The 13,053-nt window shown below is 36.8% G+C and overlaps 2 protein-coding genes and 1 long non-coding RNA gene across 3 annotated transcripts in view; 2 read left to right on the top strand and 1 right to left on the bottom strand.

The window, feature by feature from the left end:
* LOC134678789 (uncharacterized) overlaps positions 1 to 5,730 on the top strand; it is a 35,598-nt gene extending 29,868 nt beyond the window's left edge. The window contains exon 2 of the long non-coding RNA XR_010100245.1: positions 4,641 to 5,730. This is a non-coding gene — a long non-coding RNA (uncharacterized LOC134678789). The remainder of the gene's footprint in view (positions 1 to 4,640) is intronic.
* LOC134678773 (phosphatidylserine lipase ABHD16A) overlaps positions 1 to 5,730 on the top strand; it is a 29,314-nt gene extending 23,584 nt beyond the window's left edge. The window contains exons 8-9 of the mRNA XM_063537473.1: positions 587 to 767; positions 2,253 to 5,730. Coding sequence (XP_063393543.1) covers positions 587 to 767; positions 2,253 to 2,351 — 280 coding nt within the window. The 3' untranslated portion in view covers positions 2,352 to 5,730. The remainder of the gene's footprint in view (positions 1 to 586; positions 768 to 2,252) is intronic.
* The window catches only part of LOC134678765 (disco-interacting protein 2), a 134,323-nt gene continuing 126,888 nt past the window's right edge, over positions 5,619 to 13,053 (bottom strand). The window contains exon 18 of the mRNA XM_063537464.1: positions 5,619 to 12,748. Coding sequence (XP_063393534.1) covers positions 12,496 to 12,748 — 253 coding nt within the window. The 3' untranslated portion in view covers positions 5,619 to 12,495. The remainder of the gene's footprint in view (positions 12,749 to 13,053) is intronic.

Genomic DNA, 13,053 nt, shown 5'->3' with positions numbered 1-13,053 from the left:
GTGCACATATCTCGCTTGCCTAGGCGCTTAGCGCTACTCAAGAGTAACTATACTAAAAGTACAATTTTAACTATTAATTCTATTTTGCAACGCCTAGTTATAGCCTATCAAGCTTTTGCCCGCGACTCCGTCAGCATGGAATTATTAACTTAGGTAGAAAGCTAACCTACCAAAATAATAATTTCACGATATTTTATTCAATCTGCGTTTTGTTGATTCCCCATACAAACTTCAACCCCCCTTTTCACCCCCTTAAAGGGGGATTTCTTGAATGAAAACTACCCTATGTCCTTCCCCGGGACTCAAACTATCTCTACCAAATTTCATCAAAAACGGTTCAGCGGTTTAAGCGTGACGAGGTATCAGACAGACAGACACACTTTCGCATTTATAATATTATATTATAATATGGATTGTCTTCTCAAAGTAACTTAAAGTTGGTCATTGGTCAAGCAGATCTTGTCAGTAGAAAAAGCCGGCAATTTTGAAAAATGCATGCGCGAAGGGATAGCGACTCATAGAAAATTTGAATTTCGCGCCTTTTTCTACTGACAAGATTTGCTTGACCATCTGTATGTTCGAACAGGGCCGGCCAGCTGTCGTCCAACCGCGGCAACCACCTCCTGGTGAAGTTGATCGAGTCGCGCCACGAGATGGCGCCCGAGGCGCTGGAGGCGGTGCGCAAGTACGCGGCGCTGCAGGAGAGCCAGCGGGCCGCGCTGCAGAGGCAGGATGTCGACGAGAATGTCAAGGCGCCTCTGAGGCTGGTACGTACCATACAGACCGTATTACCCATAGACCAGCGGTTTTTCTAAGTGGCCAGTCGAAGAATTTTCAGTAAGTATGTCCTTAGGAAATATATCAACATTTAAATCTTAACTTGTAGGTATTGTAACGTATGGGACTATTTTAATGTTTGGTAAAAAAATCCGACTAATGTGTTTGCTAAGATGGATTAGGTCCCATATCATTTGATTGGTCGCAAGAAACAAGATCGGCTGCCGTAAAAAAAAAACCAACAGTCACCAGCGAATAACCCTAAGTACATAATAATATATGATATTCTCAACCCCGAGTTCCAATCCCGAAATTAGGAAAAATTGTTCATGGACCCAAGCCCGCGAGCCTCCCTGGCTATTTTGTATGTAATATTGACATATGACAATGTCTGATAAAGTCATAAATATTAACAAACTGCGGCCTGCGACCACTTCGTTAACTGCTATGTAGCCCTTGGCTGTTAAAAGGTTGCCGAACGCTGCCATAGACTATAGACTTTTGGTTCCGTGGGGTGGGTAAACTCTGTGGGTTTTTAACCTCATCCTGAAGGGTTAAGAGAACAATGTTAGTACGATTCAAATTAATTCTGAAATCACAATGGACAGACACCGTAATATTTACAAAGCGATCACAAAGAGCGTGAGGGGAGAAGACTATACATAGTTAGGTACTTGCAAAATGTTATACGCCGCGACCAAGTGCTACTGCGTTGCATTCTACACCTATTTTTAGGGTTCCGTACCAAAAGGGTAAAACGGGACCCTAATACTAAGACTCCACTGTCCGTCTGTCTGTCACCTGGCTGTATCTCATGAGCCGTGAGAGTAGACAGTTGAAATTTTCACAGAGGATGTATTTCTGTTGCCGCTATAACAACAAATACTTAAAAAAAGTACGGAACCCTCGGTGGGCGAGTCCGACTCGCACTTGTCCGGTTTTTTTATATGTCATGTTGATCCTTAGAATTTTTATATATATTTTAAATGTACATGAATACAGGTAAACGTGGACGCAACAGAAATAATCACACGCCCTCCCAAACTAGCGTCTATGTATAGTGAATGAGTTGTATTTTTTTAGGGTTCCGTACCCAAAGGGTAAAACGGGACCTTATTACTAAAACTTCCCTGTCCGTCCGTCCGTCCGTCTGTCTGTCACCAGGCTGTATCTCACGAACCGTGATAGCTAGACAGTTGAAATTTTCACAGATGATGTATTTCTGTTGCCGCTATAACAACAAATACTAAAAACAGAATAAAATAAAGATTTAAGTGGGGCTCCCCTACAGCAAACGTGATTTTTGACCAAAGTTAAGCAACGTCGGGCGTGGTCAGTACTTGGATGGGTGACCGTTTTTTTTTGCGTTATGGTACGGAACCCTTCGTGCGCGAGTCCGACTCGCACTTGCCCGGTTTTTCTCTTCTATTTGAGGTAACAGAGGCGTAGTAAAGTAAAAACATTCTTTTTTTTAGATCTCAAAATACATGCGCGACTACCGCTCGAGCCACTGCACGCCGCTGCCCGAGGAGCACTTCGAGGCCATTATGGAGAGTCTCGCGGCCCGTCAGTAGCGGTGCGTTGTTGTTGTCATCCGTGGCGGCCTGCTCGTTCACAAGTGACGCTGTTAAACTGTACCAGGTGACCACACAGACGACGTGTTCTAAATATATGTGCAACTAACTTTGAGGCCATCGTGGAGAGTCGCCGCCCGTCAGCAGCGTTGCGTTGTCGTGGTAATTTATGACGGCACGCTTGTTCACAAGTGACGCTGTTAATATGTACAGAATTGGCGCCCTTCATAATTGTCTACCCGAGGAAACACTTGGAGGCCATCATTAATGGATTCTCGGCCCGTGCGTTGTTGTTGTCATCCGTGGCGGCCTGCTAGTTCACAAGTGACGCTGTTAATATGTACAGAATTGGCGCCCTTCATAATTGTCTACCCGAGGAAACACTTGGAGGCCATCATTAATGGATTCTCGGCCCGTGCGTTGTTGTTGTCATCCGTGGCGGCCTGCTAGTACACAAAGTGACGCTGTTAATATGTACAGAATAGGCGCCCTTCATAACGCTCGTCGTCTACTACTATAACTACTGAGAAAACTCAAAATATCCCTGATCAGATACCACTAGGGAATACTAATATTAGGATTTGGAGAGTCCCTTTTTCAGGGCTAAGAGATTTCTTATGTCTAACTCTAAACACAAACTACGTGGTCAAATATGCAGGGTAATTTGATGAAAATGAATAAATATAACTAAACATAAAGCATGTTGAATTTTTGACGGTCTAGAATTCCGTTATTGATATTTATGGAACTTATGTTATACTATTACCCTGCATACGGTTTACATTATGTGCTGTACTGTTGTGATTTTGGATGATTGTGTCAATAATTTTTAATTAATTTATTTATTTATAACCTTTAACGTTATAGCACTATTGGTTATAGTTAGAGTAACAAAGCAATTACTTCGATATTTTAAAAAAGCAAGGACAGTATGCATTTATTTCTTTGTATGATTTAAAAAAAAAAATTAAACTATGTGATTTCAGATTTACAGCAATTAATAAAATAATTATGTTAAAATTTGAGAGACTTGAAATATTAAAAATGAAAGTGTGTGTAATACATAGCAAAAGAAGGGGAAATTTACGGGCACATCCTTACTTCTAAGATAACAAAAGTGTGTTAAAACTTACAATACATTTGGGAAGTTATTCCCTTATTCATAAACCTTTATCTGTCATTTCACCTTATGTTTTTGTAAGAAAGGGATAAAACATAATTTAACTAAATCAGGCTGGTAAAGTTTTATGAATAAGGGGGTAAGTTTGTCGCTATCTGTTTCATGCTGACTGTACCGGGTAATAAAACTTTACAAGTACTTAAATATGCCTTTTCTTTTGCGATGTAGCTATTTATTAACTTCATTAAATTGAAGGGATGTTTACAAAAACAACATAACTGCTTAGAGCGGTTGACACTTTTTTAAGAACATTGTCAATCGTTTGAGGTGTCAACCAGTGTAGTCAGTTATGTTGTTTTTGTAAACATCCCTTCAATTTCTTAAGTAATGCGACTGATGTAAGATTTGATGTTTTTAAACATTTATATTGCTTTTATTTATCATTCCGATCTATATGTATATGGTATTACTGTTCTCTTCCTAATGCCGTTTAGAAGAGATTGTTTGCTGTAAATTTTCTTGGTAAAACAATAGCTCTAATACTTTTATTTTGTTTTGGTGATACCCACTAAAAATACCATATCCATTTTAGATACTCTGATACTTCAAGTATGAACTCGCGCGCGAGAACGCAACTAATGCTAGACCGCCTGGTGCGAGTGAGAACTGTACGGACCACCCGGCATAATACAATTAGTATGGGAAAAGTAGCATATTTTGCCGCCAAAATATGTACATCCATGAAACTTTGTTTATGCCCTTAATTTTGGCACTAAAAATGAGGATCTGCCGTGTCCTATCAAAATTTTGGCCTCCTAACACCTTTTCGGGGGGTATGTGCTGGGGGTTCATTTTTTTAAAACAGTTCCGAAAAGGGGTTAGGACGCCTAAATTTTTATAGGACTTGGCAGATCCTCATTTCTAGTGCTAATACACCGTGTTTTTTTTGATTTCCGTTAATTTCAAGGGTGCATTCCTGAGCTTAAATCAAGTAATTTTCTCAAAGACACCGATATTCTAATTAACTCCATTTCGGAGATAATCAATAATTTATTTTTTCCCTATAGTGCCTCTACAAGCGTGTACACTTGCCTTAGGGCCGGTTTACATATTGATTAGTGTTTAGAATGAGTTCATACATTTGCTACTAAACTTAAGTACAATCTCAGTCGATCAATATTCGAAATGACATTGATATGTCATAGATTTCAATTGTTTGGTTGAGTTAAATGTAATGCCTGTGTTACAACAACGCTATATGCTACATTTAATTACTTTTTAAACTTAATTTTTTTGACAATAAATATGAAAAAAAAAATTTTTTTTTGAAAATTAACTATGCCATTTAGTTATCTAAAACGTACTTAACCATACCCCGAAGTTAACGGAATTCAATAAAAACACGGTGTATAAAGATCATAAACTAATTTTAATTGATGTACATATTTTGCCGCCAAATGGCCATATTTAAGCTTATTTTACCCATAATAACTTAAATCAATTTATGAACTTGTTACCAATACATAGTATCCTATACAATATGCACTCATTGTTATTGATGTAGTTGCAGAATAATATTCAAATTGTTAATAATAACTATGATTTTATGATCCGAACAGCTAAGGCATGTTTAAAGGTATTGGAAATTTATTTATTCGTGGTTTACTAAGATTAAAGTAAAGATAATATAAATGAAAGTCATTAATATGGTTTTTCTTTCCTAATGGTTTTGATATTGGATGAGATTTTGCGATGGTCAAAAAAATTTATACAGTAGTTTATAAATATGTACCCATTTCTTCTCCTTATTTCAATGGATGGTGAAGATATGTAGACATATTTATGAACTCGACTGTTACATGTATATTTTATGTGAATAATAATTTTAACCCTTTTGAAGTCGGTATGGTATAATTTATTATCTTTGTATGTGTGGAAGAATTAACAGGTTACAGTGGCTTGAACTGACAGGATCTGCACTTGTTCACTGACCCTAAATCAGGCAGATACCATCAGGTTTATGTCATTACTAGCGACCCGCCCCGGCTTCGGTTCATAAGCACAGACAGACGAGCCGGGGGTCTTTGTTTTATAATGTGTAGGTAGTGTCAATGTAAAACCGGGAAGAGGGAAATTATAAAAGTATACACATCAGAATGCACGTTTATTTATTTTCAGAAAAGAATCACAATTTTTTAAAAGCGGGTCACGAGTCACACTTCCGTTTCTTTGGCTGTCACCGTTAAATAGATAAAACAAAAACACATGAAAAATCTTCCAAAAAATGTAGGTAAACAATTTTGTGCGTTTTATAAAAGTTTCCAAAGTTTCAACTATAGACCTAATGTAATAGATTAACTTATTGGGAGACGTTATTATGAGTGCATTATTAATTTGATTGTGATGTTTGTCTTACACTAGTTGATCCAGGCGGCCATTATGGTCGCGTCTTGATCACTTATCGCAGTAAATAAGCCGTCACCTTGCGCTTATGTACCAATTCATAGGAATGTGTCGGTTTTTATCGAGCGCGATAAGTGACAAAATGTGACCACAATATCCGTGCAGTGCGCTCGACGTGCATTTAGTCGACTGTCGACTATCTTGCTCTATAACTTAGTTACAATAATAATGATTACAAATTATGTGTTTGTTCATTAAACTGAGTTATAAACTACGTGTACACTTATACCGTATACTGACTACATTTTTATCAATAAAAATATTTTTTTATAAATGACAACTTAAAGGAATTCTGATAATACAAAATCAGTTGGCGGATACATTTCCTTAAAATAATTGCTGACTTGTCAAAACAACAAAGCATCAATACCAAAATCATTTAAACGTAAAATTAAATAACAAAATTATATTTACATTTTTATCAATAAATAATTACAAAAGAAGAATGATCTAAATATATTTATAGACGAAAATAAGCTCGTAACAAACCATAGTACATAAATTACATAATGGATTGTTTGCATAGAAATTTCTGGAATGGATTACAACCTTTTTTTTATTATTTTGATCGACTAGCATTTATAATTTTTATAAACATGCATCGAGTTGCGCGAAAAGACATAAAATAGAAATTGCGAAGCCTTTTCAAGCCTTGGCCCTTACTCTGCACGCTCAAATAGAGGTAGCGTGTTCATACAAATTATGTTACATTGCCGAGTACAAACAGCAGCCGTAGTTGCTAAGCGGACGAGGTGTTCAAAATTATCTTGACGCGGCGTTATTGTTAAGAGAATAAGAGCGCATCAAGGTCATTTTGAACACCTCGCCCGTTTAGCAACTTCTGCTGCTGACTGTACTGATATACATACACTCAATTGAAAAATACCGCAATGTAATGAAACTCGCATGCGAGCCCTTGCGACCACTAAATGAGCCTTAGTTACATGATTTTTGAACTTGTCAATAACATTTCCTTAGTTTAATTGTTTCATAATCATTGTGCATTATTTCATAATGTTATTGAGCTGGGGGCCGATTTTTGAAATTCGACCACTCGATTTCGTGTATTTTGTTAAATAATATCTCCACTACTAGGCATTTAAATTCTACTAATAGAATTGAAATCGAGTGGTCAATACCAATAGATTCCAAATTTCGATTGCACGTATTTCAAAAATTTTCATTTCGTCGTTTTCCACCCATTTTCGAGTGACGAAATCGAGTGATCGAAATTCAAAAATCGGCCCCCTGAACCGAAGTCAAACACTTACGTTACATGAATACATGAATAATCAATTGAAATCCAATAATAAACGATATCATCTAGAATCTTACATCAACTGGAATAAAAGTCATATAACTTTCAACAGGGTTTCACTGCCATCGATATTATCATGAGACAAATAACTGTGTTACAGTGTAAACTTTATAATACACTCAAGGGACCGGGCGTTTTTGACACTATAGAGAGTTTTCGTAATATAGAGCGAAATTAATATTAAAGTTAAGCAACAGCCAACAAATGTCGACGTTATAGGGAGTGAATCGTTATGCCGGCTGAACCCTCGGCGAGAGCCTCTCGCCGAGAGTCTAGAGCGAGAAGCTGTCGACGTGACCACACCATGTACACACGCGTTGAATCGTGACAAATACCTATTGTAGATTTCAAGAGTTTTACAGTTTAAGTAGTTCTTGGCCTGGAGTTTGAAATGTTATAGATCAGTTTCTTTATTGGTATTTAACAAGTTAAAAATTTAACAAAATCAAAGCTAATAAAATTTAGGTAAGTCGTGTAAGTTTGAGCTCGCCTCGTCGCTACGAATTGTATAAGCCTGACCAGTAATATAATCACCAGACCACCACCAGTAGTATATAATGATCACGCGCCATGTTGCGGAATTTCACTGGAACAAAAACGTTACATACTATACTGAATTGTCACCCTATACATGAGAATATCAGCCCCCTCTTGGCATCATATATATTACTGGTAAGGCTTTTAAATCTTGGATACATCAAGTTAGTAATTTTCATAGACAATAAGACCTATCTATTTAAATTTGGTACCAAATTCGTATTATATTCCAATTAACATGCGATAATCTGCAGTCCCTATTGAACGCCTAAGTTATAAGCAATGACATTTACTTTTACACGATTTGACACTTTAGATACGTTCCGAGAGCCAGGCTTGCGAAAATAATCAAGAAATGCAGAATAAATTGTCATCGGTCTCAGTAGGTAATGATGAAAAACACACGACAGATAGGGTCGCTAAAACAAAACTAACTTTATGGTAAGCCCATTTCGCACACACCTTTCTCGTCGGGTTTGCGAGATTCACCGCTTGCCCTTGGGTTGTAAATGTATGCGTGTCGCGCTTAAACACGATAAAATGGCGTGTTAGGAAATCAGTTTTATTTTAGCGGCCATACTTCTGGCTATCTTTTTAACAAAATATCAAATTACATTTTGAGCAAGGCTACCTGACCCTAGAGACGCGTATAATCTAACTATTTGCAACAAACGATACTAAACTTATTAACAATTACGCTGCTATATGCTGGATAACGAAGATAATTTTGCTTGTTATACTCTATACCCTTTAGAAAATTATAAATTTAAGTTGACTTTTACCGGAATCTTCCATATAATACCTGTGTAAAGTAAGTAATGCCCATTACCATCCATTACTAAACTTTAATTCTGTGTAATAAAACTTATAATTGGTCACTATAAATTTAAGTTGGATAACATTTTGATATGGTAGTTTTCTCCGGTACCGGCGATACCTAAAGGTGCAAAAAAAAGCGCCTAATTGAGCAAAATCGAAGTGAAGTAAAAGCGTCGCAAATACTATTTAAATTGAGCTAAGAGCCAGTCCTGGACACAATAACGAACCATCGCAAGGTTTTATCTGAGTTTGAAAAGGAAAACTTATACAGTGAAACCTGGATAAGTGGGATCTCAAGGGACGAGCAAATTTGTCTCACTTAAAGAGGTTTTCCACTTATCCAGGCTCCCAGTTAGTCAGGTACAAATAAATTTCTGTGTCATTTACAGAGGGTCCCATTAATAGAGGTGAGAATAGAGGATATATCTCAGTTATAGAGGTGGTTAATAATAATAAGGTATTTTGTAATTATCTTTAAATGTTTAGGTAAAATAATCCTTGTCTCTAAATATTTTTTAAGTCTAATTAAATATTTCTTTGAATTTATTTTGAATGATTTTCCAAAGGATAGATTTTTTCAATTAAATTTGATACGGACGGAAGACGCAATGAGTATTAGAAATTAATTAAATGAAAATTTGTTTATTCTTGTTACTTATCAAGATTTCAGCTTTCGTTTCGATAGTTTTAACTACATAAAGTAACTAAATGAAACTTGAAGTCGTTTAGATACAATTAAGCAAATGCGAGATTTGTGGATAGACTAAGAGTTAGGAAGAATACGGAAATAGATAAATAAAGTCCAAGTTAGAGAGGTCATAGACTGACGTTATCTCAGATACAGAGGTAATTCGTATAAAATTCTAAAAAAAACAATTAGGAAAATGTAATCTTATAAATATAGTCTCAGTAAAAGAGGTAAAATACACTCTCTGTCTCAATTATAGAGGTAAATGTGACTATAAAAGCACAACAACTAATCCCAGTTATAGAGGTTCTTTTTTTCTCACTAACAGAGGTAATTCAGTGCTAAAGTGTCGGGACCGCACCATGAGTCCCAGCTATAGAGGTTTCTCACTTATCCAGGTCCCACTTAACCAGGTTTCACTGTATATATTTATCAGGTATTATATCAAACAGTCATTCCGAATAACCCCTTTTTAAGTATGTTGGTTACCCAATGGTCAACCACCCTGTTAATTTGATCAATAAAAAAGTTATTTATGACTCTAAGATAAAGCGGCATTAAATATACCGATCGATCAAATGTACCTACCTAATTTTAGGCAATTCTCTACATCCATATATACTCATTGCATGTCTTCAAGTAGAAACTAAAATAAGAGAAACTTTGCAAACTCAGATCAAACCGTACTACGGAATAAAAGAGCGTGAAGTAAAGCTAACATTCTAGAGAAAAGCTGCGGTACATCGTCCACACAGTCAGCAGACAATACGTGAGCCTTGTCACCAAGACATAAGGACCACATATGGTCATTTGTTGCTATTATAGTAGCCACAAACCAAACTAAGGAATGAGGTCATATTAATCACTGTCTCTCTCACTCTTGCCACGATTAGGCAAGTGTGAATGAAAAGTTTTACGACTCTGGTCGTCAATTTGGCTAGCGGATACCTGTGGAAACCACTGTATGATGCTTAAGCTGTAACCATTCCTTCTATTTATTACTAATTATTACGATAACTAACACGTACCTAATAAAGCTAACACTATGGTACGAGAATTTCATTTTGTCAGTTTCACCGGATTCCAGTATCGTCACTCGTTATTGTCGACTTTAACCGAACCGCGAAACTAAAGTTAAACATATACATAATATTAAATGCGAAACATTATCGTCACTAACACTCATATTACTGTCATACATAAATTTACAACTACGATAAATTACTTGAATGATAATCACAACAATATAATTGTGTATAATAAAAACAGTACAAGCTGTTTGTCAGATAATTATCAATTATTATATAATTTTATAAGTTCTAATCAATATGTTGTTTGCAAGCCCCGAAATTATGGCAGTCATATTTGGCTAGCCAAATGTGAGCATCAAGTCAACTACTAAAGTGGTCTTCAACAAAACTCATAACTAAAACCGTGTTTCGGCCTTTAAATAGTCAATTCCAGAAGTGACCAAATTAGGGGACCAAAATATAACGATTAAATTAGGGGTTTGTAAATGGATAACTTTTTGGACTTACATGATTCGTTAGTTTCCATGTGGCGTTAAGAGCAGAAAAGCGTTGTGCTTCGTTTGTACAACTTGTACAAGCACTCTTAGGATTGACTAGATAAACGCTGAAATACGTTGTGGTATAACTATTTTTGTAAAGACCCTAAGGCAAACCTAGATATGCCACAATTTAGAGGTTTACATACAACAATTACACTAACAAATATAATTACTGCACAAACCCGAACCATGCTTTAATTCACTGTTCCAAAAGTTCCACATTCTAGTTACTTTACTGGGAATAAGGGGCGGTAAAAATACCTTAAAGTGAAAGTAAAAAACCTCTAGAATTCAGACTTGTATCAGTCTTGTCCCGATCTTGATTCGAGCTCAAAGCACGGCAATATCAAAATGCTACACAATTTAGCGCTTTGTCATACTCGACTATATCTGATTTTCGTTTAACGTCACTTGATAGCGTTATACGACAAGGTACTAAAGCGTTAGCTTCTTTACCGTACGTACGATGATGTAATTAACTTGTCTTAGAATTCGTTTAGTCTTAGAAATCGTAAAATATGCGTGGGTCGGTGCCGGTGCCGGCGTTTGAGCTAAATACTAAGTATTTTATCAATTTCAACCGAACTAATCTAGATTCAGATAACAATTTTGACACCGAACTGGTAACTTTTAAACAACCTTACAAAATATAACCTTAAAAATCGTTTAGGCGCCGGCACCGAAACTACTAACTATGCTAATTTGTTTTAGACAATTCCAATTTGGAAAGGGTGAGAAGGTAAAATGCTAAATTATGTACATCGTGGGGGTCGTAGTCGGTGTTCTAAGGTACTAATACGATGGGGCTCGCTTGGAATGCGTAGGTATGGCGCGTATTGAGCTAATAGACAGATTCTACGAACGGGCCGAGCCCTTGACACTACTCTCTAATTTATTGTATGAATAGATAGAGGGAATCATTTTTTCTCGCTTGCGACTTGCAGAGTCAAAATTTAATGAACATAAGAATTAAATATTCGACAAAAAGTTTTATATCAACCTGAGGGTTGCCAGAGAGCTGGCAATGAAAAGACACTTATATTGTAGGCTAAAAAGACAGAATCTGCCTATTGCCCGTACAAAAGCTTTCCAAACGATTGCATTCGTTTTTCGTCAACAAATCTGAAGCAACAGCTTCTCGTTCAAATGGAGATCGTCGAAGGTCAACTGGAGTACCTAAAGTCAGTACAGTCGTCAAATACTTCTAATGTACAAACAGTCAAGACAAGATATAATATCTTGAAGATAAGTAGACGTCACATAAAATAATCCACAAAATTACAACTTCGTAAAAATGGCGTTTAAAATAAGGTAAGGTCTCGGAACCTCGTCGCTGTATGTTGTTCGTCATTCGAAGCACATTCATTAAATCACAGGAACCTCTGCCTGTATGGGTTGGTTGACAACAGTGCCAAACAAGTTACCACGCAGGGCTGACCGAATATTATTACATCTAACGTTTCATTTGACCTAGCGATTTTTTTAAATCGTCGAATAAAACCCAGAGGGGTAAATGGCTATGATTAATTTGAGTTAGATTTTCTTTGACAAAAAGAAAGACCCATGAATAACAGATGTAGGGGAAATTAAATAAGTCAAATGTAACATTAGTTAAATTGCCTAACCATTTTACATGTTATAAGCGATGTAGATGGCATCGATTTGATCGGAAAGGAAGCCGTCCCTGAGGTGCATGCGTTGCTTCTCGCCCCGCGAGTTGATGGGCACCACCCCCGGGTCCACGACCACCACCACGCCCACTATGAGGTGGTGCTCCTCGAGGACCGTGTTGGTGACGAGCGGCACCAGGTTCAGGGCCTCGCTGTCGCTCCCCTCCAGCTCCACCACCACCACCAGGAGGTTCGTCCACGTGAACACGGCGCTGAAAATATTATGCTTTTTCAATACAAACATTGTATCTACCAACCATCGTGATTAATCTTAACAAGTTAGCATCGAGTTTTTATTATTTACAGTTTCAGTTAACGATCCTTCATCACAGCAGTCGATATTTAATACGAACATATACATTTCAATTCAATTGGATACCGAGAAATTCTGTATATTTAAATGATAAAATTTTGATTTGACAAATATTCGGAGCGAATACGAAGTAATAGTAAACTTCGATTGAAAACGTAAGACGTATTTAACCGTCAAGAAAAAAAAAAGTATCAACTCGCTTTA

The sequence above is a fragment of the Cydia fagiglandana genome, chromosome Z (assembly GCF_963556715.1).
Source record: "Cydia fagiglandana chromosome Z, ilCydFagi1.1, whole genome shotgun sequence".
Taxonomy (NCBI): Eukaryota; Metazoa; Arthropoda; class Insecta; order Lepidoptera; family Tortricidae; genus Cydia; species Cydia fagiglandana.
The sequence above is the reverse complement of the archived record's forward strand: the minus strand, read 5'-3'. Positions and strand labels throughout refer to the sequence as shown.